General features: G+C 37.3%; 1 protein-coding gene across 6 annotated transcripts; it reads right to left on the minus strand.

The window, feature by feature from the left end:
• Positions 1–443: 443 nt before the first annotated feature.
• Positions 444–27,430, minus strand: LOC114258109 (ribonuclease J). Of its 6 annotated transcripts, none has more exons than XM_028199479.2 (17): positions 26,673–27,430; positions 24,236–24,464; positions 21,751–21,874; positions 16,272–16,328; positions 15,341–15,532; positions 15,177–15,254; positions 14,259–14,441; positions 14,059–14,139; positions 9,028–9,093; positions 8,850–8,942; positions 4,803–4,928; positions 4,255–4,368; positions 3,496–3,591; positions 3,295–3,392; positions 2,768–3,219; positions 2,015–2,472; positions 444–757 (listed from the first exon to the last, which is right to left on the minus strand). In XM_028199479.2, the coding sequence occupies exons 1-17, from the start codon at positions 26,776–26,778 to the stop codon at positions 686–688; spliced, it is 2,625 nt and encodes an 874-aa protein (XP_028055280.2). In that variant the 5' UTR covers positions 26,779–27,430; the 3' UTR covers positions 444–685. The 6 variants fall into 6 exon arrangements, with proteins under 6 accessions (XP_028055280.2, XP_028055850.2, XP_082778654.1 ...); XM_028200049.2 differs by having other exon boundaries at positions 21,765–21,874; positions 26,673–26,975; XM_082922526.1 differs by having other exon boundaries at positions 576–776; positions 26,673–27,080.
• Positions 27,431–27,584: the final 154 nt, after the last annotated feature.

Here is a 27,584-nt window from a genome sequence, read left to right on the forward strand (position 1 = left end):
AAACAAATGTGGCATGACTTGAAAAACAAAGTAGAATTGAGGACCATTAAGCTGTGTTTGCAAACTGATTTCCAGATTGGTTATTTATTGTCAAGTGCCAAACGCAGACCGTCTCAATATATCGACTTAGGAAAAGTGTGAATTTTTTTTTTTTGGGCAAGTTGAGTGTTCATCAGGTAAGCAATGCACGAGGCTCTTGTTAGCCTCTATAGTTCATAACCCAAAAAAGACATAATAGAGCTCCTTATAACATGAATGTGCACTCATTTTGTCATACATTCAGGTTTTGCAAATCAAATTTTTTTCCCCCTTCTTTTTCCCGTTGGTAATATTTGAAACAGTAACTAAAGAATCTCATCAGAATCTTACCCTTTGCAAAGTTTACGCCTCGACTAGAACAGCAAAAAGAAATTATATGAAAGCAAAGCAAAGAAAGAAGACCATTTTCTACTCTGTAAATACCACAAGCACCATGCTCATTGATCAATTTGCCCGAAGGGCCTAAGGCTACAAGATCGTAATCAATTCCATGTCATCCCTTCTTCCTAATACAAATTTCCCAACTGGTATACAAATTCTGTTGCTAATGAAATCAACCATAATCATGATGGTTTGCCATTGTAACCATCCAAGCCAAACTATTCTGCCACAATTCTATTCATTTTTGTTGCTGTTGCCTCCAAAATCACATAAAAATCTTATTCATGTCCTCAAAGTAAGGCCAGCTTTCCCGGCTTTTCTCATCACACTTGCTTTCCTGTTGAGAAAGAACATCACTGTCAAGTCAAATAAATAAGCTGTTGTGACACTTGTACTTTGACAATGTGTGTTGTTTGGTAATGTGAATGTTAAAGCGGAGACAAAAATTACGTAACGGTTGTGGTGATTACTGCCACCCGTTACAGCCGCTTTTGCAGTGTGATTGAGATTCACAGATGTGTCGGCCGTAGCGGTCGCAACGGTGCCGTCACAACCGTAACGACCTGTTACGAACCGTTACGTAACGGTTCCGAACTGCTTCTTTCAAAAAAATACACAAAAAAAAAAAGTTGACAATGGGAGAAGAGAGATAGAGAGGAAGGAAGATAAAGAGAGAAGATGGAAGAGCAAGAGATAGAGAGAGAGAAGAGAGAAGATGAAGAACATGTTATTAATTTGTTGAAGCTGTAAGACCTATGCTATTCTATTTAGCTGCTATCACTCAACCATTTTATTTGTGTGTGTCTATCTATATATTGTTTGAAAATAATAATAATAATAATAATAATAAGTGTGATTATTATCTATTTGGCTTGGTTAAAATATGTATATATCTATATATTTAGGTTTTATTTATTCTCTTACCTTTGTCATTGTTTATCTTATATATAATAATTAGTGATTGATTTTTTGTATAATATAAAGTTATTAATTATTAAAATAAAATGTAAAAAACTCAATTTATAGTGATTTAAAAATATGAAATATATTGGATCATACTTAAAAATTTACAAAAATTGATCAATACTTATTTTAAACCTAATAAATATGATCATGGGAAAAAAAATATGCGTATCGATAAGTTAAGTTTTTTTCAAATTATGCAAAAAATAAAAAAATTCACGATTTCGGTTACCGCAACCGTTACGCTACGGCTTTTACACCTTGCAACCGCAACCGCGCCACCGCCATCGTTACGGCGACCGCAACTGCTTTTCAGAACCTTGATTGTCATGGTAATCACAATATGTAATGCATATACATATTACAGATATATATACACACATAAACACTCTCCTATGCACATACACAGTGCAACAAGTTGTACTAAATGCCAGAAAATGCTTTTCACCAAAACAAACGGAGAGCTAGAAAAGGTTGAGATTTTGAAATGCAGAAAAATAGTTATTGGCTCAATACACAAAGTAAACTCAATAGTTGATATTTCAATTAAGCTCAAAACGTTTTCTACCCACATACGTGCATTAATGAACTGAGATCTAAAATGCTTTGAAGGTCATCATCAAGAACAAACCTCATATTTCTGAACCAGAGATGTCCATTGAGCTTTGCACTGCCCGGGACTTCGATCAATTCCATCAGCCAGCAGGTTCGCAGATATCTCTTCCCAGAGGACCATTCGCCGCTTCACAACTTGGAATCTGTGATGGAGCAGGCCACGCAACTTAATTAGCTTTGTAACCTCATCAGGCTTCCATTTGTTCTGTTTCACAGGCTTAGAAGATTTTAATTGGGTTATAGGAATTTCATCCGAGTCATCGACCTTTCTTTCTTTTTCAAGCTTCTGCTTATGTTCCTCCTGCGGAACAAAACCATTGCTATCTTTTACCAATTGATCTATTGCTGCTGTTACTATGTATTTCTTCCAGAAATCATCTGAGTCCTCGGGGTTGAGAGACAACCTCTCTTCTGACTCGAAACCTGAAGTAGTGGCTTCCTCAGATAGAAGTCGTTCATCTTCAATGCCATGACCTGGATTAAAGAAATAATGAGAAACAATGTCAATACATAGCTGAAAGAACAAAAAAATCACTTCAACAAATTATGAACATGTGGTCACAAGCATAGTTAGAATGTTGATATAAAATCTGACCACTTAATTAATCCCTAATACTATTGTATCGTCCACAAAGAATAACATGGCAACCCATGCAATTAGCGTATATTGGTTTAAGTCAACCACAAAATCTTCCTGATGATTTTATTTTATTTTTTTAGTGTAAAAAGGAAATTTAATAGGACAATCCCACGAGAACATAAACAGAACCTTCTAATTTTTGTTGTGTGTTGTTCACTGAATGCATCCTGCTGCTGCCTTCTTCCTCTTCTATTTCAGTCGATTGTCTCTTTTCTGTATGACCAACCACCACTTTTCTTAAATCTGATATCCCAGAACCTACATGTGACTTGCCAGATAGCCTTGCATTGAGCTCATCAGAGAGAACTGCACTTGGATTTTCTATGGCAATTGCAATGACTTCAGGCCTTTTACTACTGTACTTCCTTACCATTTTTCTCAAAACCTCGGACACAGTTCTTTCCATGTGAGCTAGAGGGCAATTTACCGGACAGCTTGAGAGTGCAGCGTGGGCAGCTTTGTGGAGAGCATCCAAAAGCTTTCCTTTGTCAAGCCATAAGCAACGGGTAGTGATTCTTATTTTCCCTTTTAACGTTTTCTGAGTCAAATCATCAGCATCTTGAGGGCGTAAAATTTCCATGCTGCAACAGAGAGGTAAGGTTATTGTTATGCAGATGAAGCATAAGAAATTGAATACCATCCACTATAAGATTTACCTGATCACTATAATACCATCCAATGCTATTCTTAGTCTTTCTTCAATGTTGAGTTCAGTGGATGTACCAAATGCTTTATCACCGTCACTGTACATCAACTGTAGTTTCATACTAGAATTATTTGAATTTTTTCCCAATTCAAGAATTACCATATTGAAGGAACAGAAGAAGAAAAGAAAAAAAAAGCAAGGGGGGAACCACCTGCAAATTCTCCTTCCCTAGTGACAAAAAACCATTAGACAGCACTCTTCTGTTCCTCAAATGTGAAACCCCAAGCATTTCTCCATTCTTTATAACCTGATACATTATATATCCAGCACTTAATTTATTATCATATGGTTATATAAATACATTGTGTCACCAAAACATGGGATCCTCATCAGTTCCTTATACACAAAGGTAATTAGACAAAACTGCTTTTCCAACAGTGACATCTTCTGATAATCTACAAGTGGGGCAATCCCTTGTCAGCAAGAATGGCGCTTATTCATATGGAACATGAAATCTTGTTTCGCCTCACTTTAATATAGGGCTCAGATTCTATAAGTGGGCCCAATATAGAAATCTTAAAACCAATAAAATAAATATGTATTATAACATAGTTTCTCACTAGGCACAAGTAACGAAGAGGCCAGAATTACATTAAATACAATCAATTCTTAGTAAGTCCAGCTAACACGGAAAGAGCAACAAGGAATGGAAGAATAGGTTTTATGGCACTTAATAATACTAATCATATCATTTGTAAACTGATTTAAAATGCAAATTTAATACACTTACAAAGAGAATTTATGCAGTATTACATTATGAAAATGATACATTGGAATAAATAATAAATATCTCTCACAGATAATGATCCCATCACTGAACAACCAGACAGTACAAGCTCAATTGCTACTAAGCCAATGATGTTTCATGTAAAAATTAATAACAATCATGCCAAGAAAACTACTAACTCACAGTAGTGTGCCGAATCCCAGTTGATTTTCCAAGTAATTCATGCTCTTTCAGGAATAAGAGTTCTCCATGGATGGGTAGAAAATGTTGTGGCTTCACAATCTTCAGTACTTCATCCTTCAAAAGTACACTTTATATTTAGATTGATTCTTCTAAAACAAATTAGCAGTTTTGATAATAATAAACACAAAAAAAGCAAAAGATGCAATGGGACACATCAAGTTTGAGCATGTCATAAGAACTGATAATCCAAAACAAAGAAAATGCTTTAAGAGAAATAGATTTCACAATTAGAGACTCGTACTAATTCTCATCCACTAATCTGTTTTAACCAGAAACCAATAATTAATATTCACTTTCATTGTAGTGCTCATAAGAAAAATAATTCAATATACAGAAAAGGAAGAAATAATGATCATATAAAAATGTCTCATTGTGTTTATTTTTCTTATTAGCTCTAACTTGGTTGAGGATCAAAATAAATACTGCAGGAAGAGCAAAGCAAACCAGGGAAAGAAACCAAAGGATCCTGAATAGTAACAAAATCTTACCAATTCCTCCCGATACCCGTGACCAGATGAATGCAGCTGCTCATTCTTTCCCATGACTATTGTCGATCCAATCTCGGATATACGGTTTAGCATTTTCATTACACGAGTCTCATTACCAGGGATCACCTGAAAGATATGACAAGTAAGCATCATAATATGTAGGAACTTTATTGCGACTGCCCATAAATGTGAACTATCAAGAATCACCAAAGATCTGGCGTGAGAAGTTGAGGAGAACAAGTAGAACACTCCAAAAGTTACTCAGTAAACCAATTAGTCATCACCAAAGTAAAATAACTAAACTATAACTTGAAACTAAAATCTAAATGCATGTGTCATCTCAGTTACTGAATTTTGGAATAAGATAAGGTAGTCTCCTGTTAAAATCCACCTACTCTCCACCTACTTCACCCACTTAAACCTACTCCACTAAACCTAACCCACTACACCACTACCACCTCCACTTCACCTACTCCTTACCTACTACACACTCACCCTCTTCTATATATAGGAATCATGAATCATTGTAATAGAAATCAATATATCATCATCAATAACATTAGATCAATCAATAATACAATCATTTCTCTTTATACATTAAATTTCTACATGGTATCAGAGCAAGGTTAAGAGTTTAGTATTTTTGTTCGCGTCACCGGCGGGCGGCAACCTCGCCTTGGCCGCCCGCCGGACCTCAACCTAATCCGCCGGTCCTCAACCTATTCCGCTGTCATCTCTATCAATACATATAGCTTCCAGTTCGCCGCCACCAGAGGCGACTTCTCTACATACAAAGATCAACACAGTCATAACACCACCAGCGGTTTCCAAACCAAGGGAAAGTGGGGTAACATCCAACAACAAGAGGTCCTGAACCTTCTCATTACCCTCGCCACTCAAGATAGCAGCTTGGACAGAAGCACCATAAGCAACAGTCCTTCCCATTGAAGAAGTCCTGCAATAGCTGCTGGACCTTGGGAATCCTGGTAGATCCACCAACAAGAACAACATCGTGAACAGTCCTTCCCATTGAAGAAGTCCTGCAATAGCTGCTGGACCTTGGGAATCCTGGTAGATCCACCAACAAGAACAACATCGTGAACAGTGCTCTTGTCCATCTTAGCATCTCTCAAACACTTCTCAACTGGTTCCATACACTTTCTGAAGAGATCCATGTTGAGCTCCTCAAATCTGGCACGGGTAATGGGGGAGTAAAAGCCAACACCCTCATAAAGGGAATCGATTTCAATGGTGGTCAGGGCGGTGGATGAGAGAGTCCTCTTCGGGTGCATGGATTTAATTATGCTAATGCATATGTTCCACCCACTGATTTTATATTTTATTTTATCACATACCCATCATGTACCCCACTCTCTCTCTCTCATCTTTCCACTTTCAAACCCACAATCTTGTTTTTAATCAACCCACTACCTCACTTTCTTTAAACCCCACTTTCACTCACACTCACATGGGCTTGTCCCATTCTCCTCTCATCTTTTCAACTTTTCTTTCAACTTTTTTTTCCAAAGTATTTGATCTGCCCAAGACGTGGCACAATACTTTCTTTTTTATATTATTATTATTCTTATTATTTCAAAAAAAAAAAAAAAAAAAAGGCAGAATTGCACACCAAACCTTCCCTTATTTTATTCATCTTAGGGATCAACCCCGATCACAATTTTACACCAAAAAAAGAAAAAAAAAAAAAAAAAAAAAAAAAAAAGAAACCACACAAGATCACCATCACAACAACAACAGATTTGTTTTCTTTTCTGCAGACGGCCACCCACCGACCTACTCTGCAGCCGGTCTCTTCTTTTTGCCTCCGTCATGGGCGGTCCTTGACGGTGCTGCCTCTGTGCTTCCTAATCCACCAAGCACATTTACTCCTCCCTGCTCCTCCACTACAGCATATGGTGGCCCTCCAAATCGGAACATCACGGTGGCCTTCCGCTTCAGCTCCTTGTTTTCTGACTTTAGCACACTTATCTCTACTCGCGCATCCTTATACATGCGTTGGAGCAGAGCCAGCTGGGAGTTTAACTGTTGCACCTCATTTGTCCTGCTCTGCAGCCGGTGCGACAAATTTGTGACCGCAGTCATGGTTTCCACGCATGACTTCAAAGTATACTGATTGGCCTCAATATCAGTTTGCACCGCCATTTTTTGCTCCACCGACCGCATCGGAAAGTTCAACGGAGCAAAACCAGAGGTGTTTGGATGAGGTTCACTGGCCACCACACCAGTTATTTCTCTTGTGGACTCATTCAGTTCTGGAAAGAGCGTAAGCAGCCCACGGGAAGAGGAGGCCATGTTCTGGTTAGCTGGACGGGAAGAAGAGGCCATGTTATGGGTTGCTGAGTTTTTCAGAGCAGGGTTGGTTACAGAGTGTCTCTCTCAGAAATTTCTCTCAGAATACAGCGTATTACAGAGTTTCTCTCTCAGCAGAGGAAGAATTTTTCAGAGGTTTCTCTCAGTTTTTCTGTCTCAGCTTCTGCCTCAGCCTCAGCCTCAGCCTCCGTCTTGGTTAAATAGCCGAGGCAGCCACGCGTATCGCACGCCACTTGACGCCAGACGACAAACGGGCGCGCCAGCCAAGGCACTCACGTGCCTCGCCATCATGTCCGGCACATCTTTTGATGAATTGGGCACGCCTTTTGATGGCACGCCTTTTTATGTATTGGGCACGCCTTTTGATGGCACGCTTTTTGAAAGATTGGGCACACCTTTTGAGGGTGCGACTTTTTAGGGGTCCGACAAGACTCTGTAAACTGTCCCGACATTGATTCCGGTTAGCTCCTTTATGGGTCCGACAAGACTCTGTAAACTGTCCCGACATTAATTCCGGTTAGCTCCTTCATGGGTCCGACAAGACTCTGTAAACTGTCCCGACATTGATTCCGGTTAGTTCCTTCATGGGTCCGACAAGACTCAGTAAACTGTCCCGACATTGATTCCGGTTAGCTCCTTCATGGGTCCGACAAGACTCTGTAAACTGTCCCGACATTGATTCCGGTTAGTTTCTACAAGGGTCCAGCAAGACTCCGTAAACTGTCACAACAACTGTCGCAGCATTGTCTGCTACAACGGTCCGACATGACCCCATAAACTGTCTTCTACATCGGTCTGACACCACCATACAGTGTCCTCTACAACGTTATGACACCACCATACAGTGTCCTCTACAACGTTATGACACCACCATCCAGTGTCTTCACCAATGGTCTGACACGACCATACAGTGTCACCTATCCTCTTTTATTTTTATGTATTTTCTTGTTTTGTTACTCTCTCCAAACTCAAGTTGGTTAGTTCCTATCCCCCTTGAGTTTGCGGGGGGCTGTTAAAATCCACCTACTCTCCACCTACTTCACCCACTTAAACCTACTCCACTAAACCTAACCCACTACACCACTACCACCTCCACTTCACCTACTCCTTACCTACTACACACTCACCCTCTTCTATATATAGGAATCATGAATCATTGTAATAGAAATCAATATATCATCATCAATAACATTAGATCAATCAATAATACAATCATTTCTCTTTATACATTAAATTTCTACATCTCCAAACATAAGGTAGTCTCATGTGTCCTTCAAGGCTGAATTGATGATGCATTATCTAACATAAGGTAGTCTCCAAAGATCTGATTTTCTTAAATAACAAGTCATTACATCGAGATTTACACATCAAGTAGCTGAATAGTACACAAACCAACCAACCAACCAAGAATACAGATAGCGAGTAAAAAACCACAAATGGCCTTCAGCTCTCAATTTTCCCATCTTTCCAAGAATAGGAAAAAGGTTTGCATAAAGAAGTCAGAAAAGAAATTCAGATTTATAGACACTTCTGAAGAACACAATGAAGCACTGATAACACAAAAATACAAGTACAATGAAGCAAAAAGTTAAACAAATATGTTATGGTTTGATTTACATATTTTATATTAGATGATTAACACAACTCTGATTAAAAGAAAAGAGGTTGGTTAAAAAGAAAAAGATCCATTGCATGCAGCACTTTGATTTTCATTACCTTTGCAGAGTACAGAATCAAATCTTCTTTGCTCAATTTGAGTGAATGACTACTTCCATATGATGCAAGATTCAGTGCAGCACGTGGTTCTGCCTGACACAATAACACACAGAGTCATGCCACAACATTTAAATAAAATAAATGAGGTTAGCATTGCAAAGCACCTAAATTGACTTACTTGAGAGCCAGTTGTAACAATTAGCAAATCCTTCGGAGCATAAGCATCTATATCTTCCACTTTCACCTATACAATCAGCATAAGCAATCTCAGGAAGAGTGGAGAAAAAGGAAACCATAATGAAATTACAAATTTTTTTTAAAAAAAATCACGTAGTGTTACCAGAAAAACATATTCTGTTTTACTATAATTCTGCCTACATGTCCTACAAGTCATGTATACCAAAATAAAAAGAAACAAAATGTGTACAGTCATGTTCCACGGACATTTGAACATGAAAGTTGTACAAGACATGTGACACTCATGCTGCATACATAATAGTGCAACTTATACCAGTCAACTTAAAATTCTGACCAAACTCACATGAATGGATTGGTTTTCTCAAGATCTTAACTCTTAAGCAATATCAGTACAGACCTGTTCAAACATTTGAACAACTTGAAAAAGACAAACTATTCTAGAATAGGTGGTCAGTTCAGTCAAACTAACCTGATAGGATATTGGTAATGTTGGCAATTTTTGTTTTGTAACCTTGGGATGTGTTGTAATTTGTCAGTAGACTAGATTGAGTGTTGGTGTTAGGACTGAAGAATTGGCACCCGGAGATGAATCGCTCTGTTATGTTTCATTCAATTAGAATGTTTGGTTTTTGAAAATTGCACTAAAATTGGTCTACTTGCCTAATTGGAGTCATGATTCGTTTAGATTTTATTCTAGCTTCCAAAACAAGACTTTAGCATGTCTCTTGAAATAATTGCAATTAACTCCACTAAATGATTACAATTGCACTCTAGAGCTCAATAAATAAATAAATTAATAATAACTTACATACATGCAAACCACTCAACCAATATCCATAAGTAGCAATTGAAGTAAAATAAATTTACTATCCAATTGATGTATTGGCACTTGTTACACTCTAATGAACGCTCCATAAGAATGACTAGCACTAGTGATGTAGGACGAGTAAGGATTACTCTCTTACAAGTAGTGAGCCCAGTTTAAGTATACTGGCAGCAGCAACAATAGACTTATAGGGCTAGATTTGGTGGGATTTTGTGACTGCAAAAGTATTTAAAAATAACAGTTTAAGGGTTTGTAAAAAGGTAGGGTTTTGGGAATGAAACACAAGTGTTTAGGGACAGTTAGGTGGTTGCTCTAACCACTGTGAACAGTGACGTGAACAGTAACCTTGCTGGATAGAAGAAGAAGAAGAAGAAAAAGAAGAAGAAGAAGAGGAGAGAGAGAGAGAGAGAGAGAAGTGTGTCACCCTTGCAAGGGATAGGCCAATCACACAAACACAATCTCAAATTTTCATAATATTCTTTGCTATTGAATCATTGAGATTACACATATATTTATAGGCTAAAGACTCTCCTAATTCTATAAGGACTATTTCTCAAATTTAGAAACTAAAAATGTTTAGCTACTATTAATATTCTAGACCAACTATGACTTCCAATTCTACTTCAATCATAATAGGAAATTTTAATGACTTCTAATTCTACTTCAATATCAAAATAGGAAATTTAGACTTTTGACCACTAAGATTATTTTAGACATAATAAAACCTATATATAATAACCCATTTAATAACTTGACCCAAAATAAAACCCATGGGTGACCCCTACAACCCATGTCCAACAATTATTGGAATTAATATTATATCCTTAATTACTAAAACTTATTATAATGACATGAAGATTCAAAATTATTCCAAATCTTTAATTCTTGATGCCCTAAATGTGCTTCATGTGAAATTCTAGATTTGCTCTTTTTCTTCTTTCCATGATCTTCATCATTCTCCCCTCCATTCAAAAAAACTCGACCTCGTGTTTTATAATATTGAAGTATAAGGATTATGGAATCTTGCACTTGCAACTATTTAACTTGATTGTTTGGAACGAACCATGAGAAAATCAAAAAGTTCAACGCTATCATCACTCCATTGACCACATCGAATTTGTCAGGAATAATAAACTCAAGGTGAACTTCATTTTTCTTGTGAAGAGCAAAAAGTTCGGTTGCATTCTCATTATTCTCTTTGGCTTCCTTGGCTTTAGAACATTGATCATGATGATCTTTTATGCTTTCTTTAGTAAGCAAATTAATTTTCGTCTTCCTTTTTTCAATATTCTCAATATTAGCAGCATGTTCATCTTGTTCTTTCATAGTTTCTTCAAAATCTTCAACACTATCATCCTTTTGCTCCTGAATATTAGTCTTCTCTAAAACAGCAGCCAACAATCTTTCCATGGAAGCTTTCAGTCCATTCAAAATTGTTTTGATAATATGCACATCACTCTTTATTGTTGCAACATCCTCCTTGGTAGCCTCATAATCTTTTGAGAAGACTTCGAACTTGGAATTCAATTCAACATTTGTCACCATGGTATTCAATAAAACAACTTTGTCATCAAAAATAAATAAATAAATAACGGTGGAGAATAAAAATAGGATCTTGAAACTCTGATACCAAACTGATGTAGAACGAGTAGGGATTACTTTCTTACAAGTAGTGAGCCCAGTTTACGTATACTGGTAGCAACAACAATAGACTTGTAGGGCTGGATTTTGTGGGATTTTCTGGCTGCAAAAGTATTTAAAAATAGGAGTTTAAGGGTTTGTAAAAAGGTAGGGTTTTGGAAATGAAAACACAAGTGTTTAGGGACAGTTGGGTGGTTGTTCTAAGCATTGTGAATAGTGACGTGAACAGTAACCTTGCTAGATAGAAGAAGAAGAGAGAGAGAGAGAGAGAAGAGAGAAGTGCTTCACCCTCGCAAGGGATAGGCCAATCATACAAACACAATGTCAAATTTTCATAATATTAACTTTGCTATTAAATCATTAAGATTACACATATATTTATAGGCTAAAGACTCTCCTAATTCTATAAGGACTATTTCTCAAATTTAGAAACTAAAAATATTTAGCAGCTATTAATATTCTAGGCTAACTATGACTTCCAATTCTATTTCAATCATAATAGAAAACTTTAATGACTTCTAATTCTACTTCAATATCAAAATAGAAAACTTGAACTTTTGACCATTAAGATTATTTTAGACATAATAAAATCCATACATAATAATCCATTTAATAACTTGACCCAAAATAAAACCCATGGGTGACCCCTACAATCCATGTCCAACATTTATTGGAATTACCATTATATTCTTAATTACTAAAACCTACTATAATGACATGAAGATTCAAAATTATTCCAAATCTTTAATTCTTGATGCCCTAAATGTGCTTCATGTGAAATTCCAGATTTGCTCTTTTTCTTCTTTCCATGATCTTCATCAACTAGATTCCAGTGAACTAACTCAAGGGAACACACTTACCCAAAAAAAAACTAGAGGGAACATTTTATTTTGCAATTACACAAAGGGTGGATTCTATCTTGAAAATAATGCTCCCATAACCCTACAATAGACCACCTAAGATATTGAAAACTCAAAAAAAAATAGACCACCTAAGATACTGAGATGTTGGCTAAGGCAGGCCTCACTTATTGATAAGTCAAAGTGAACTAGGTTAAAAACTTCAGTCCATTTTTTCTCTCGAGATTATGAATCCACTGCATTGAGCACTATAAGATTCATACCGAAGTAGACATGAAATTTTGCATTGTGTGATTCTCATGACGGTCCTTCAGTGCGTTGTATATTATACATCAGCATATTAATCTGAAATATTTTATTTCAATGGATGCGATAAACCATTCGATTGCATAGAGGTTAATCATGTTGCAATTGGCTTGATAGATAGCTGGTAGCCCAATTCTATTAGTAATTGTGAACACTTTAAAGTTACGAGTTTTATGGTTTATATTACTTGTAACTTAAAGTAGATATATACCACAAAACTTGAGGTTGAGTTCAAACCTAGGACAACCACTTTGTGCAAATTATGCCAAATGTTAGGTCTATACCAAATCTACCCTTCCCAGACCCCATCTAATGGAAGCTAAACTGGGCATTCTCTCTCTCTCTCTCTCTCGTAAATGAAACTCCTTCTCCTACATAAACCATATTCAATGGGGATTCCATTCATCTCATGAAACCATTTCAGAAATTTTGTTTCTATTGATTAATAATAATTACAAATCCAATTGGTTTCTCTTTGCACAAATCATCTTTACACTTTTGAGAGATATCCTAGGTTTACTTGTCTATTCTTGGTTTCTCTTGAATTCCAATGTTTTTCTCAATCAATGCACTAGAATTGTGCAAGAGAAGTCATTGAGAGCATGATTGTTTTATTGCTTTAAAACCCACACAGTTCTATTACATACCTATCCATCGGTAGTTCTGTAATGGAGCAGCCAGGAGCAGAGATCAGAGCAAGGAGTTTCATGAATTAAAAGTGTTTATGGAGTCAAAGCGATAAGGAGTGGAAAGCAAAGCGAGGAGCTTGTGTTGAAGAATGCTAATGCGAGGTAAACCAAAGTTTGGGTTGTAAGTCCTCTCTTCTCAAGTCTTTTAAACCCTTGATTCGGAGTGAATTTTGACTGATTGGGTGTGACCATGCTTTTTTCCCTTGACGAGTATTTTCAAGGTTTTCCACATAAAAGTTGTTGTGCCCTGATTATGACTTATCCAATTTTTGTGTGGATGCTTAATTGAATTTTAATTGGTAATCTTCCTTGAGGAGTTTGGCCTTAATGTAACCAAAAGAACAGACCCCCTTTAAACCCCATCATTTATATTCTATACATTCACTGGTATAAAAAAAATCCAATATTTCATACCATGATTTTTTCTCCTCACATTTTTTTGTTATACAATTTTGAGTCAAAATGGTTCTACGTAGAGGGGAGGACAAAAGACCATACCAAGTAGTTTTTTATGGAACTTAAAATAGTAAGCCTCTAACTGTCATAATTGAATTCATCTCAGTGCAATGCCAAAAATCACCATGCCAACTTAGAGCGTGCATGTTCCGCATCAATATCACAAGAAAGAAAAACTAAAGCCATGAAAAAGGGAAAACAGAAAGGAAAGAAGAAATGGCTGAGGTCATTACCAGAGTTGATGGATCAATTGGCGCCTTTCCATCTTTCCATGCAGCATCTAGGTATGTCCTTAAGGACATGCCAACAAATACCTAAAAATGATGATAACATCATCTGTTTCTCCATACTTCTTTCTTACATATAAAGTGCTCTACTCAAACAAGAGCAATAAAAGGTTGCACAAAGGTCAGATAAACATGAGTAAACATACCAACTTTCTACCAGTGATATCAGCTGCAGCTTTCACGCTTCCGAGACGATGTATGTTTGATGCGAACTGAGTAGTAAGAACCCGTCCTTTAGCAGCTAAAATACGCCTCATCAGTGCTTCAGCAACAACAGCTTCACTAAGTGACCTTCCAGGTGAAAGAACATTTGTCGAGTCACTCATCATCTAAAAAAGAAATTAAGTGATGCATGTCATGTTGCTTCTATTCTTTGCAAACACATATATATATATATATATTCTTATAAGAATAAAAAATCACCAGAGAGCTCCATAACGGGTGTAACCAAAGTGCACAAAATAAAAAAAACTAATCCAACTGATAGCTCATGCAATCTAAAAAGTTTAACAAAATAATCGCGGAAGAGCAAAACCAACTGGGGAACCATGAAATTATAAAATGCAAGGCTTGAAACTAAAATAACTAATAAAGAGAACACCACTTTATTACGCTACAAGAATGGACTATAACAATGTTTGGTACTGCACAATAGAAGATCTGATAACCAATTCTTGTAAGCCAAGGTGTACGAGTTTGGAGCACAACAATGATTTTCAAACAAATCCTATAATCTCCGAAAACAAAGCAATACAATTTCATTATTTTTTTCTGTTGGAACTGCTACCATGTGATTTACCAACTTAAACAATGTAATAGCTTATAATTTAGCATACATCAATCATACAACACCACCAGAACTCTGACACAAATGTGTACTTTCAGCTGACCCAATTAAATAAAAATGAGAAACTCTACATTGCATTTTGCTGATTAAGTTGAAACAACATCCAAAAAAACCACCTACCTAATCTATCCCTCAAATTGAAAGCCAACCCATGGTTGAATTTTGCAAATTGTAGTCTAACTAAAAAGCTAATGATAAACAGATCCAGAAGACTTACTAATGTTACTCCCTCTTTTGAGAGTTCCTCTAGAGCTTCACGATCAAAAACTTTACCGTCCACTGGTGACTCATCAATCTGTCGAATACAGATTCCACATTTAGCTCAAAAAGTTGATGTAAAGAAGTTAAGACAACATATAGTAAAGGAATAAAATAGAATACCTTCCAGTCCCCAGTATGAAGTATAGTCCCATCAGCACATCGGAGAACCAAACCACAACAATCAGGAATAGAATGGGTGACCCTGATAGGCTCTATTTCAAATGGCCCAGCATTGAATCTCCTTCTAGTTTTAAATACCTTAAGCCTAGATGGAACAAAGATCCCAAACTCCTTCAAACGCTTCTTAATGAGCTATTCAGAAACAACATTCCAAATTGATGAACAGATGTAAAAGAACTAAACACAATATCAACAGATGACAAATATAATCTACAATTTTTTTAAATAAGTAAATTTAGTGTATGTATAAATATAGAGACATCATAAATAGTCTCAAGAACCCCTAACGATGACAGATAATGTGTGCCACTGGCACAGGGAATGGGGGTTGGAATCAGTCTGTGTTTCTTCTCAGCCAGCATTAAGAAAATCGTCAGAATTGGATGAAGTTCTGGTGATTTTAAGGGCAAAATTATAAATTAAAGGCCATTACCAATGCAAATATACATAAATGTATATATTTGAGGAGACTTTATTAGTACTTGCAGGGAACATCATTAATGACCTATGTCACAGAGACTCCCCTAAATGAGCGAAATGGCTGTGTCAAACACATGAGACTTGACAAGGGTATGGGATATGTGTGCGACCAGTCTACTTGGACATGCACTAGTAAGAATTTCTTACAATTTAAGTTCTCTATAGGAATATCTAACCATGTCCCCATGTTCTTCTACTGGGGAATTAGATGAATCTGATGCTTAGAAACATTCCACACACATGCATGTATCTGTAAAATCGGTTATTGACATGGATGTGTCTCTATATTTTGGTCTATTAACATGCATGTTATTCCTTCGTATCAACACTGCCAGCTTTCTAGAATTATATACAAGAACGTAATAAAATTTGTTAAACCTTTGAAGCATACCTCCATTGTGAAGGATGAGGCAAATATTGGTGTATGAGAATCCAATGCTGGGATTACCTGCTCAGAAAGCAAAGAACAAGATAAAAATTATAAGAACTAAAAAAATGTATAAGATACTAAAACCAAACGGGAAAAGGCAATAAACCCAGAATAAGGATACTAGCCTCATAGAAGAAAAGTACAGCAGGAAGAGGAGCCACATCAATGAAACGAGACAACTTTAGGATAAAATTACACCAAAAATTCCTATGAAGTTTAAGGCTCCCACTTTTGGCTTAAAAAATCCAGTTCTTATTAGCCAATCTAAGAACCTAAGATAAACTTGGACCAGATTTTACAAATTTCCAAATTTTGTGTATGAGATCCCCAAGGACCCTAAGAGGAATGATTTTAATTTTAGGCTCCTTTGAACGAGGACAACAATACAAGGCGCAAAAAAAATACATAAAAAGCAATTAATGGATTATGGAAGTGATTACGACTAGAAGTAATTTCCAACAAATGTAACATGTAAAGACAAGTGCATGAATGCTTATACTAAATTAAACTCACATAAAATTACAGGTATAACCACCAAGCAAATTCATATAATTTATTAGAAGCCTTCTCGAGCATTCCACTGACTTGTACCAAAATAAGGCCTGCATGATCTGCTCTGTGTTGGTTTTCCAAAGTTTTTACATGTGTACAGGCAAGCAATGCCATTCCTTGATGTGTAAAACAAAGAGCAAAGACAACTCGAAAATGGCAGTCAAGTAAAAACATTAGTAATACATGACAGACAGCTGATGAAGTGTAGAAATGACAGAGAATCTCAACAATTAAGATAACATATTTCTGTTTAGAACAAAAATATAAATGCAAACAGAAGTAAATCAAAAAATTCAGTAGTGATATGCATATGGACCTAGAGTATGACAAATTTGTTTAGGAAACAAGTTTCATACGTGCAAAATATTAGAAAGGAGAAAGGGAAGAACTTTTTCAAGTGTGTTTAATAGGTTTAGATTTATTAGAACTAATGAAAAAATCCTTTTTATAGTCATGCCTTTTAGCGTATCGGGATATTCATATAAAAAAATAAATTGAAAAATTATTCTTGTCCACGGCATATGCAGACATAAATGATAATACCACATAAACACACATCTATACAAATGGGAAATGCTAATCTGTCCCAAACTAGGGTGAAGGTAGCCTTCTCCACAAAATTCAGTGGATCAAGTTACCAACTTACCACCAATGAACTTCAATTTCAAAGATTTTTGGATGCTTGTTATGTCTTTTTGATTGATAAATGAATATATTATTTGATCACAAAAACTTCTTTGAAAACTTGAATCATTAAGGACAAATAATACCCCTGCAAATCTTGTGGAAGAAAACCCTTTCAATGAGTAAATGAGGTATTACATCATCCTTAAGAACCAGTAAATAAGGATCACTACTTTATGCCTCTTTCAATGAGTTGGCCACAAACTCTTTCACCACGTGTGCCTGGAAGAAACTCAAACTCTTTCACCACATGCCACATCTAATACGGTCAAATATAGGCCACCGTAGTTTATCGCAAGGACCCTCACCACAACAAGCACCAGCAATCAACACCATAAACCTTGATTGTCACAATTGTCTAACAACCACGAATTAATAAAAACTGGTAAAAAAACTCCATCTATCTATAACTGTTTCTAGAGGCAATCAAATTCAGGCCACGTAACCAAATAACGTGAACCCCAACTACTGCCTTGGTTGAACACAACGCCAGCCAACAAAGACGACCGACCCTACCAACATCACCATTCACCACCACCAATTCTTCAAGGACTGAATTAATTTTTCACATTAACAAGTCAAATTGAAACCTCAGTTTTTCCTAAACATAGAGAGAAAGAGTTTACTGCTTGAAATCATAACAAAGAACACAAAACAATCAACAACAAATTAGAAAATACTAATAAGCGGAAAAAGAAAAATGGTCCTTCACAAGTCTTCAGTATCTAATCCAGGTAACACATATGTAAGAAATAATGTATAGAGAAAGAGAGAGAATAAATTGTATGTATTATTATTGATTGATATGTTGATATGTTGTATTACAATGATTCATGATTCCTATATATAGAAGAGGGTGAGTGTGTAGTAGGTAAGGAGTAGGTGAAGTGGAGGTGGTAGTGGTGTAGTGGGTTAGGTTTAGTGGAGTAGGTGAGGTGGTAGTGGTGTAGTGGGTTAGGTTTAGTGGAGTAGGTTTAAGTGGGTGAAGTAGGTGGAGAGTAGGTGGATTTTAACAGCCCCCCGCAAACTCAAGGGGGATAGGAACTAACCAACTTGAGTTTGGAGAGAGTAACAAAACAAGAAAATACATAAAAATAAAAGAGGATAAGAGACACTGTATGGTCGTGTCAGACCATTGGTGAAGACACTGGATGGTGGTGTCATAACGTTGTAGAGGACACGGTATGGGGGTGTCATAACCATGTAGAGGACACTGTATGGTGGTGTCATAACGGTGTAGAGGACACTGAATGGCGGTGTCAGACCGATGTAGAAGACAGTTTATGGGGTCATGTCGGACCGTTGTAGCAGACACTGTGTGGTCGTGTCAGACCGATGTAGAAGACAGTTTATGGGGTCATGTCGGACCGATGTAGAAGACAGTTTACGGGGTCATGTCGGACCGTTGTAACAGACACTGTTGTGACAGTTGTTGTGACAGTTTACAGAGTCTTGCTGGACCCTTGTAGAAACTAACCGGAATCAATGTTGGGACAGTTTACAGAGTCTTGTCGGACCCTTGAAGAAGCTAACCGGAATCAATGTCGGGACAGTTTACAGAGTCTTGTCGGACCCTTAAAGGAGCTAACCGGAATCAATGTCGGGACAGTTTACAGAGTCTTGTCGGACCCTTAAAAAGTCGCACCCTCAAAAGGTGTGCCCAATCTTTCAAAAGGCGTGCCATCAAAAGGCGTGCCCAATCCATAAAAAGACGTGCCATCAAAATGCGTGCCCAATCCATAAAAAGGCGTGCCATCAAAAGTTGTGCCCTCAAAAGGCGCGCCCACTTCATCAAAAGTCGTGCCCGACAGAAAGCGTCGAGCCATCAAAAGGTGAGCCGCAGACGCGGCGAGGCACGTGAGCGACAGAGCGGCGTGTCGGCCGCGTCGTCTGTGTCAATATAAACCAATGCGGAGGCGGAGGAAACCAAACTAGACTGAAACCTCTGAACTTGTTATTCTGAAACAATCTGTAAACACTCTGTATCCAACCCTTCTCGGAAACACTCAGCAACCCAAAAAGCATGGCCTCTTCTTCCCGTTCAGCTACCCAGAATATGGCCTCTTCATCCCGTGGTCTACTCACTCTCTTTCCCGACCTCAATGAGTCAACAAGAGAGAGAACTAGTGCGGTGGCCAGTGAACCTCAACCAAACACCTCTGTGTTTGCTCCGTTGAACTTTCCGATGCGGTCGGTGGAGCAAAAAATGGCGGTGCAAACTGATATTGAGGCCAATCAGTATACTCTGAAGTCATGTGTGGAAACCATGACTGCGGTCACAAACTTGTCGCACCGGCTGCAGAGCAGGACAAATGAGGTGCAACAGTTAAACGCCCAACTGGCTCTGCTCCAACGCATGTATAAGGATGCGCGAGCAGAGATAAGTGTGCTAAAGGCGGAAAACAAGGAGCTGAAGCGGAAGGCCAGTTTTATGTTCCGATTTGGAGGGCCGCCATATGCTGCAGTGGAGGAGCAGGGAGTAGTGATCATGCCCAGTGGAGTGGAAAACATGGAGGCAACACCGGCAAGGGCCGCCCAAGACGGTGGCAAGAAGAAAAGACCGGCGGAATAGGCGAGAAGAAAAATCCCATTGTTCCGATTTGTGTTGGTTGTGTTTTGTTTTGTTTTGTGTTTTTTTATTTTTATTTTTTTTATTTTTTATGGTGTAAAATGCTGATCGGGGTTGATCCCCGGCATGAAGAAATGACAAGTTTGTAAAATGTTTTTTTTTTTTTTTTTTTTTTTTTTTTTTGGGAGTGTTTTGTTGAAAAAATAAAAATAAAATGAAAGAAAACAAGGGAGAAAGAAAATAGATAAAAAATATTTATAGATGGATTATATGAAAAACATCAGTGCGATTGTTTCAAAATAAAGTGGGGTATTTAAAAAAGAGGAAAAGTGACTTGGAAAAAATAAATAAAAATAAGTGATTTTTGAAATCAAATGGAGGAGAGAGAGGGACAAACCCATGTGATAAAGTGGAGAGAGAGTCGGTGGGTGGGGTGCAAAAGGTGAAGGAGAAATGATGGATTGAAAATGGTTTGGGTCAAAAGTGGACACTGTTAGTGGGGAACATGAGTGCATTGATTATTTGATATAATAATAATAATAATAAAAATAAAAAGTTAGAACAGTTGGAGAGAATGAGTGGAGTATGATAAGGGTTTCATCCAAAGCCAAAATTCCTGCAGCGAATCACTTCGCAAATCCTAGCATGAGCTTTTTCTCTTTCCAGGCTTATTCATGAATTTCCTGGTGATTTCAAGAGCCTCTGGTGGCATTGTGGCAGAGAACACCCCAACCTGGATTTTGGGTGGCAGCAACTGAGAACATCCCAACCTGGATTTTGGGTGGCAGCAACTGGAAAATATCATAGATCTGATTTTTAAAAACCTCGTGACAGCATTTCATCAGCTTCATCCAAGACAAACATTTTGATGTAAACAGGGCGAAGTGATTGTCTCCGCAACATGTCAAACACACGACCAGGAGTACCAACAACAACATGAACCCCACTGGAGAGAATGCGCTGATCTTCGCGCACACTAGTCCCTCCAACACAAGCATGAACCTTCACACTTTGCTGGGCAAGTTCAAGAGTGGGTGGAAGAACCAAAGCTTGGCACACAACCAAGCTATAATCTAGCTGCTGCAGAATTCCAGAGCAGAATGTTGCAGTGTTTCCAGTTCCAGACTGTCTCGTCATATGAGGTGAAGAATTCTTCTCCATCAGCCTCACACATGACTACAGTTGCACAAATCTTTGTTGATTTTATCAGCGGAATAGGTTGAGGTCCGGCGGGCGGCTAAGGTGAGGTTGCCGCCCGCCGGGGAAGCGAAAATACTAGGTTTTAAACCAGCTCTGATACCATGTAAGAAATAATGTATAGAGAAAGAGAGAGAATAAATTGTATGTATTATTATTGATTGATATGTTGATATGTTGTATTACAATGATTCATGATTCCTATATATAGAAGAGGGTGAGTGTGTAGTAGGTAAGGAGTAGGTGAAGTGGAGGTGGTAGTGGTGTAGTGGGTTAGGTTTAGTGGAGTAGGTGAGGTGGTAGTGGTGTAGTGGGTTAGGTTTAGTGGAGTAGGTTTAAGTGGGTGAAGTAGGTGGAGAGTAGGTGGATTTTAACAACATAGAACACATGTATTTTAATACATTGCTGTCAAAATAAAGTGACAGAAAGAAACTTTACCCATGGCAACGCACCAATGTGATCTTCGTGACCATGCGTTATGACAACTGCTTCAATTTTGTGACTCCATTTTTTGATAAATCTAGTATCAGGTATAATTTTCTGGACACCAAGGTCGTCATAGCTGAAATCCATGTCCACACATGATCCAAGGTCAGTTCATAAAAAAAAGAAGGGGATGAAGCTAAATTAGCAAGAATTATATCAGCACTATGGAATAGTACGACTAGGGATGGCAAGAAAACCAGGAAGCTCAGGTCCCCACTCTGCCCCTAGTAGAAAGGTATGTAGTGCACTTAGAAATAGAGCACTGTTGAGTAGTACGAGACTACCAATGAAAATGCAAAATATCATATAAAAAAGTTAATGCCTGCCAAAATTTCCGTGCTGGAAATAATTTTTTGAAAGGAATTTGACTAACAAGATTAGATCCTGAGTTTATAGCAGAGATCTACGGCAGAAAAAAAGAAAAAAAAGATGTAGCATAGATAAAATTAAGCGAGTGTTTTCTTCAGTAAGCCACCTTTTTTTCTTGATCAGCAACAAACAAAGATATATTAAGGCTCAAGGCCAAGAAAATAGAGGATAAGGCATCCTTTTACAAGAGAGATGGAAAAAACCAAAAAGAGAAAAAAAAGAATACAAAAATACCAAACTCAAAACTACTACACAGAATAAACTGACACCCAATCGGAAGCAAGCAAAAAAAGCAGAATCCCTCGGAATACTGAGCTCTCGAGGCCCAAAAAGATGCTAAGTATCTCATCCTATCCCATAAATAGTCTATATGCCGGGCAACTCCTTCGAAAACACGGGCATTTCTTTCCAACCAAACAACCCAGAAAATTACCGAAGCACTTTAGCCCTCTTCGGCCTTCCAAAAACTTGAAAATCAAATAATAGTATTTGAGCACATCCTTTTGGGGCCACCCACATCACACTACCCAATCCAAACACCCTATTCCATAACCACCTAGCCACCGAGCAATGCAAAAAGAGATGATCCAAAGATTCTCCGCTTTTACAATACATGATGCACCATTGAGGATTAAGATACCGCAAAGGTCTCCTCTTTTGCAATGAATCATTTGTCAGAGTGCCCCCATGAACCAAGATCCACATGAACACTTTCACCTTAAGAGGAGCACACGCCTTCCAAATCTTGTTATGAAATAGAAACTGAGGTACATGAGAAGTATCAATGATTTTATCAAGAAAGGATTTACAAGTAAAAAAATCCAACGAATAAATATTCCAAACCAACCTATCCTCCAAAATTGGAGACAAAGAAACATTTTCGAGCCTTGACAAAAGAGAAACCAATTCCGGAACTTCCCTGTCATGAAGGTTCCAGTAGAAATTAAAATTCCAAGATAAAGGAACCACCAAAGAACCCGCCACAGACGTAACAAAACAATTATGAGACTGAGAAACGCCATACAGAAGTGGGTAGGACTCAGCCAAGGACGTCGAGCCCACCCAGACATCCTCCCAAAATTTGACCTTTTTCCCATTACCCACCCTCACAGAAATGAATCAGGACCAAACTGGATAAATCTGAGGAATGGGCTTCCAAGGAGCACGCTCGTTACCCCTTGAGACCACCTGAGTGTCCCTAACATTAACTTGAATCCCATATTTACTTTTAATAATCGCATGCCATAATGAACCACACTCATTGGGAATCGCCTTAACCACTTGCCCAACAGAGCCATGTTTCTAGCCACTCTATTACCAATGGCCAAATCTCTCTTCTCCTTAGATAAGGACACCGTTTCCCAGTTCACCAAATGATCATTCCTTCCCTCATCTTTTCCCTTCCCATAGAAAATCCCTCATTAGCTTTTCAATAGATTTTGCTACCTTGACTAGAATCTTAAATATAGACATGAAATAAATTAAAATTCCACTTAGCACAGGCTTAACCAGAGTGTACCTACCCTCACGAAATAGTAAAGCCCTACTCCATTCGTCTAATCTCTTTCCTATCTTTTCCACAACTGGATTCGAAAACACTTCACCCCGTGGGTTACCTCCCAGTGAGAGCCCCAAATACTTCATCGCCACACCCAAGTAACTCAGCCACTCTCTGAATCAAACTTGAATTAGCATTAATACTCGCTACCCTACTCTTCTCTAAATTTACCCTGAGACCAGAGAGCACCGCAAAAAGCCTAACCACCAAAAAGATATTCACCATTTGGTTCTCGTCCCCCTCAGAGAAGAAAATAGTGTCATCCGCAAATTGCAAATGTGTCACACTAATCTTATCTCTACCGACCTGTAAGCCATCAAACAGACCTACCTCTTTAGCCCTATCCACCATCTTCAGTAAACCACTAAAACTGCAAACTTACAAAAAATATTATAAAAGAAGGGGAATCGATAAAAAATCAATTCTTTATAAAGCAGGAATGGCGCAAAATGATCACCAAGCTATAACTTGTTAAAAAGATGTAAATCAGACAAGTTTGTTAAGACTTACTCTGGAAACATTATACCGGCATCAATGAGAATATAACGATCATAATTCCCAACAAGCATGCAATTCATCCCAATTTCACCCAGGCCACCAATTGGCAGAACACGGAGAGGTGGGCCATCAGAACCTTCATAAAATTGTTCCATCTTGCGCTGAACAGAGTCTTCCATACTTTTTCCAGCCCCTTCCAGTCTTCTTGATTTTTTACGGGGTACTTTACGTCCATTTGCACCTAAAATGGATGAGTAAGACCAACAAGAATAACATCAGTCTATGTTTAAAAAAAAAGAAAAGAAAAGAACTATGGAAAACACTTTCTTTTTTTTTTCTTGGATAGCGAATATGGAAAACACTTAGTAGCGTTTGGTAACATGTACGTTTTTGTTTATGTTTATGAAAATTTTGTAAACTGGTTTTTGTTTATTTTTGAAAAAACAAAAACTACAAACATGTTTGGTTTGAACAAAATGTTTAAAAAATAAAAATAAAAATAAAAAATTGCTTCCCAGAAGGTTCGAACCTGGCCAAAACCTCTGCATATGAATATTACTGTTGAAGTTAGTAAGAGTATGGTATAAAAAATCAATTGAAAATTGCTTCCCAGCAGATTTGAACCCTGGCCAAAACCTTTGCATAAGGGAGTCATGCGTTGCTCCGCATTTCTTCTTCCATTTTATGTTTGTAAACTAACGTAAAGAAAATTTTTGAGTTTACATTTTTTAGCTCAATTTAAAAACTGAGAACACTAATTTACAAACACAAAAATTTACCAAACAAATTTTTATGATAGATTTTTCAATTTTTGTAAATATAATGGTTACCAAACAGACCCTTAGAAAGTGGCTTTTTAACAAAATAAACAAGAGGCTTTGCAATAGGCACTTTGCAAAGTGGTTAACATTCAACCCAATAACCTTGAGGTTGTAGTGGGTTCAAATATGAGGGCAGCCACTTTGAACATAATGGTCAAAGTGGATTAAAATGGGTGTACGTTTTTTTATTATTCTACAAACAAAACAAAACCTAAAGATAAATTTATCCTGTAGCTTTAAAATACAATTAAGGAAAAAATATTAAAATTTAGATTCCTTATCACTTGTGACCTAGAAAACCCATAACCTCCAGTCAAGTGAACCTATTCCGAGATAAACTCTTAACTAGTTTAAGTTTTTGTTACCATATTGTTATGGTGACCAAATTTGGATTCTAAATTTACTATTTTGTTACTTGGAAGATGGGAACCAAAATCGGCGTGAGATCAAAGATTTGTTTCCATTATATTCCTCACTTTTTGCCAGCAACAATCCAGAGGATCGACTTATTCTTAATGCTGGCCCTAGCGTTAAGTGTATATGAAACGAGACACAAGAAAAAAGAGTGATAAAGTGATAAATGAATCCCACGAAAGTTACATTGGCAATGAACCTGGACCCTACAATCAGAAAATTACAATTTCAATAAGGCTCCACAAATCAGTTGTATTTCTTGTATGAATAGAAGATAAACGGTAATCACTCAAAATGAACAATCGGATTATAGCAAACGTGTCATCAAAATCACTCATTCACAAAGATTCCAATACAGCCAAAAACATCATTACATCCAATTAACTAGCTTCCGGAATTCAGATAAACGATGTGAATAGCAAAACAACATAATTAGATAAAAGCGTCATTAACCTTGAGGTTATGGGTTCAAGTCTTGGGAATCATCACTTTGTGCATTATGTCAAAGATTAGGTATGTACTCAATATTTCCCCTCCCAAACACATTAATGTGTACTAATTGTGCGTTATTTTTTATATGCACAGTTTGGTTAATAAGAAAATGAGCAGGAAAGAAAATAAACTAATTGCATACTAACAGGAAAATATCTATCTATCTATCTATCTATCTATATATTCTATCTATCTATCTTCTTCTATATCTTCTATATATAATATTATAAAGTGAATGCTTCTTATGGTGTCTTTCCCAAAATACCCGTATCTATATTTTAAAAACAAAATCATATAGAGGGGAGGATAAGACTTGAAACCAAGATCTTTGATTTGATAAAGAAGACGTTTACACACAATATAGGTGCTAGGTGCCTTTACCATTATTTATTTATTTATTATTTTTACTTGGATTGCATAAGCATCGACATCAGCGGCTACATATTGTGATATTAATACATTTATCAATTTTTTTTTTTTTTTAACCTACTTGAATTGCATGCGTGTGCTCACCGCTAGTATATAATAGATGTATCCGGCCTAAAAGGCAACCATTTCAATTGATGTAAGATGCCCATTTCTGAAAACAGGATACACTGAATAAATTACTTTTATCTAATTATTTTCTTGTTTTTCTCAGCAACCAAACAGAGTGTGAAATAGTCCAAGCAACCAAACAAACAGCAACAATTACTCGTGTATAAACTCGAGGATTGCAATACCTGTTGTAGAAGGATAGGCCAGAGAGCACGAAATGCGGTACCCGTTAGGGTTTGGTCGAAACGAAAACCTGTACGGACAAGGGGAGAGAGCACTGAAAGCGGCCATTTTTATGGTGTTATTGTCAGTTTCAGACGAAACAGAGTAAAACGGTGCAGATAGAGAGTAAGGAGTTTCATATGCGTTGAGAAGTTTTAGCCATGGATTTGAAACCCTAACACACTGGATATTTGGAGTGTTGTCTTGTTGAATTGAAGCGGGAAATGGAGAGAGAGAGAGAGAGAGAGAGAGAGAAATTTGCAGTTGGGGAGGAGAAGTAGCTAAATATCTTTCTTATCATTTTCGCTCGAGCTTGAGGACGCAAGCTCGCACGTGGGCTCTTGTACGTGTGACTTTTTTTAAAATATAATTTATTTATTTTTAGAATTATTTTAGGGAGAATTATCAAAAATTTAAAAAAAAAAATCTGTAAACAGCAAAACTAATTACAATTTGATATAAATAAAATTAAAAATAATTACTTTAACTTGCAAAATTGTTATAAACATGTGAGAATGTTTTACAAAATATTAACTCGAAACAATCTATTACTGGTCAACTCCAACAAATCTCCCAACTATCCATTATTATCACCAATCTCTCTCCCACCCTCGTGTGGACTCTCCAGCCCCTTCCCTCCCTTTCCTTGACCTACCAAGACACTCCCATCCCATCCCTTTGCAACCTGGATCCCTTCCCTCCCCACAACTCGCCCTACCTTACCTCACCGCCCTTGACTGCCAAAATGTTCGTAACATAGCATAAGAGACTGCAAGTGGCTATTTTTTTTAATAAAAGATCAAGTTTGTTCTTACGATGGTTTTGAATATAGCTCAATTCCCCTCAAGATTTCATTTTTTAGGTTTTTTTTTCCT

Source organism: Camellia sinensis, chromosome 4 (genome assembly GCF_055761805.1).
Source record: "Camellia sinensis isolate YWXY chromosome 4, ASM5576180v1, whole genome shotgun sequence".
Lineage (NCBI taxonomy): Eukaryota > Viridiplantae > Streptophyta > Magnoliopsida > Ericales > Theaceae > Camellia > Camellia sinensis.

Excerpts from the sequence above, each read along its gene's own strand:
- LOC114258109 (XM_028199479.2), bottom strand. The coding sequence starts at position 26,778 with ATGGCCGCTTTCAGTGCTCTCTCCCCTTGTCCGTACAGGTTTTCGTTT. Across the intron at positions 21,875-24,235 it reads GCCGGTATAATGTTTCCAGA|CTATGACGACCTTGGTGTCC; the intron begins GTAAGTCTTAAC and ends CATGGATTTCAG. Across the intron at positions 15,533-16,271 it reads CCTCATCCTTCACAATGGAG|CTCATTAAGAAGCGTTTGAA; the intron begins GTATGCTTCAAA and ends GTTTCTGAATAG.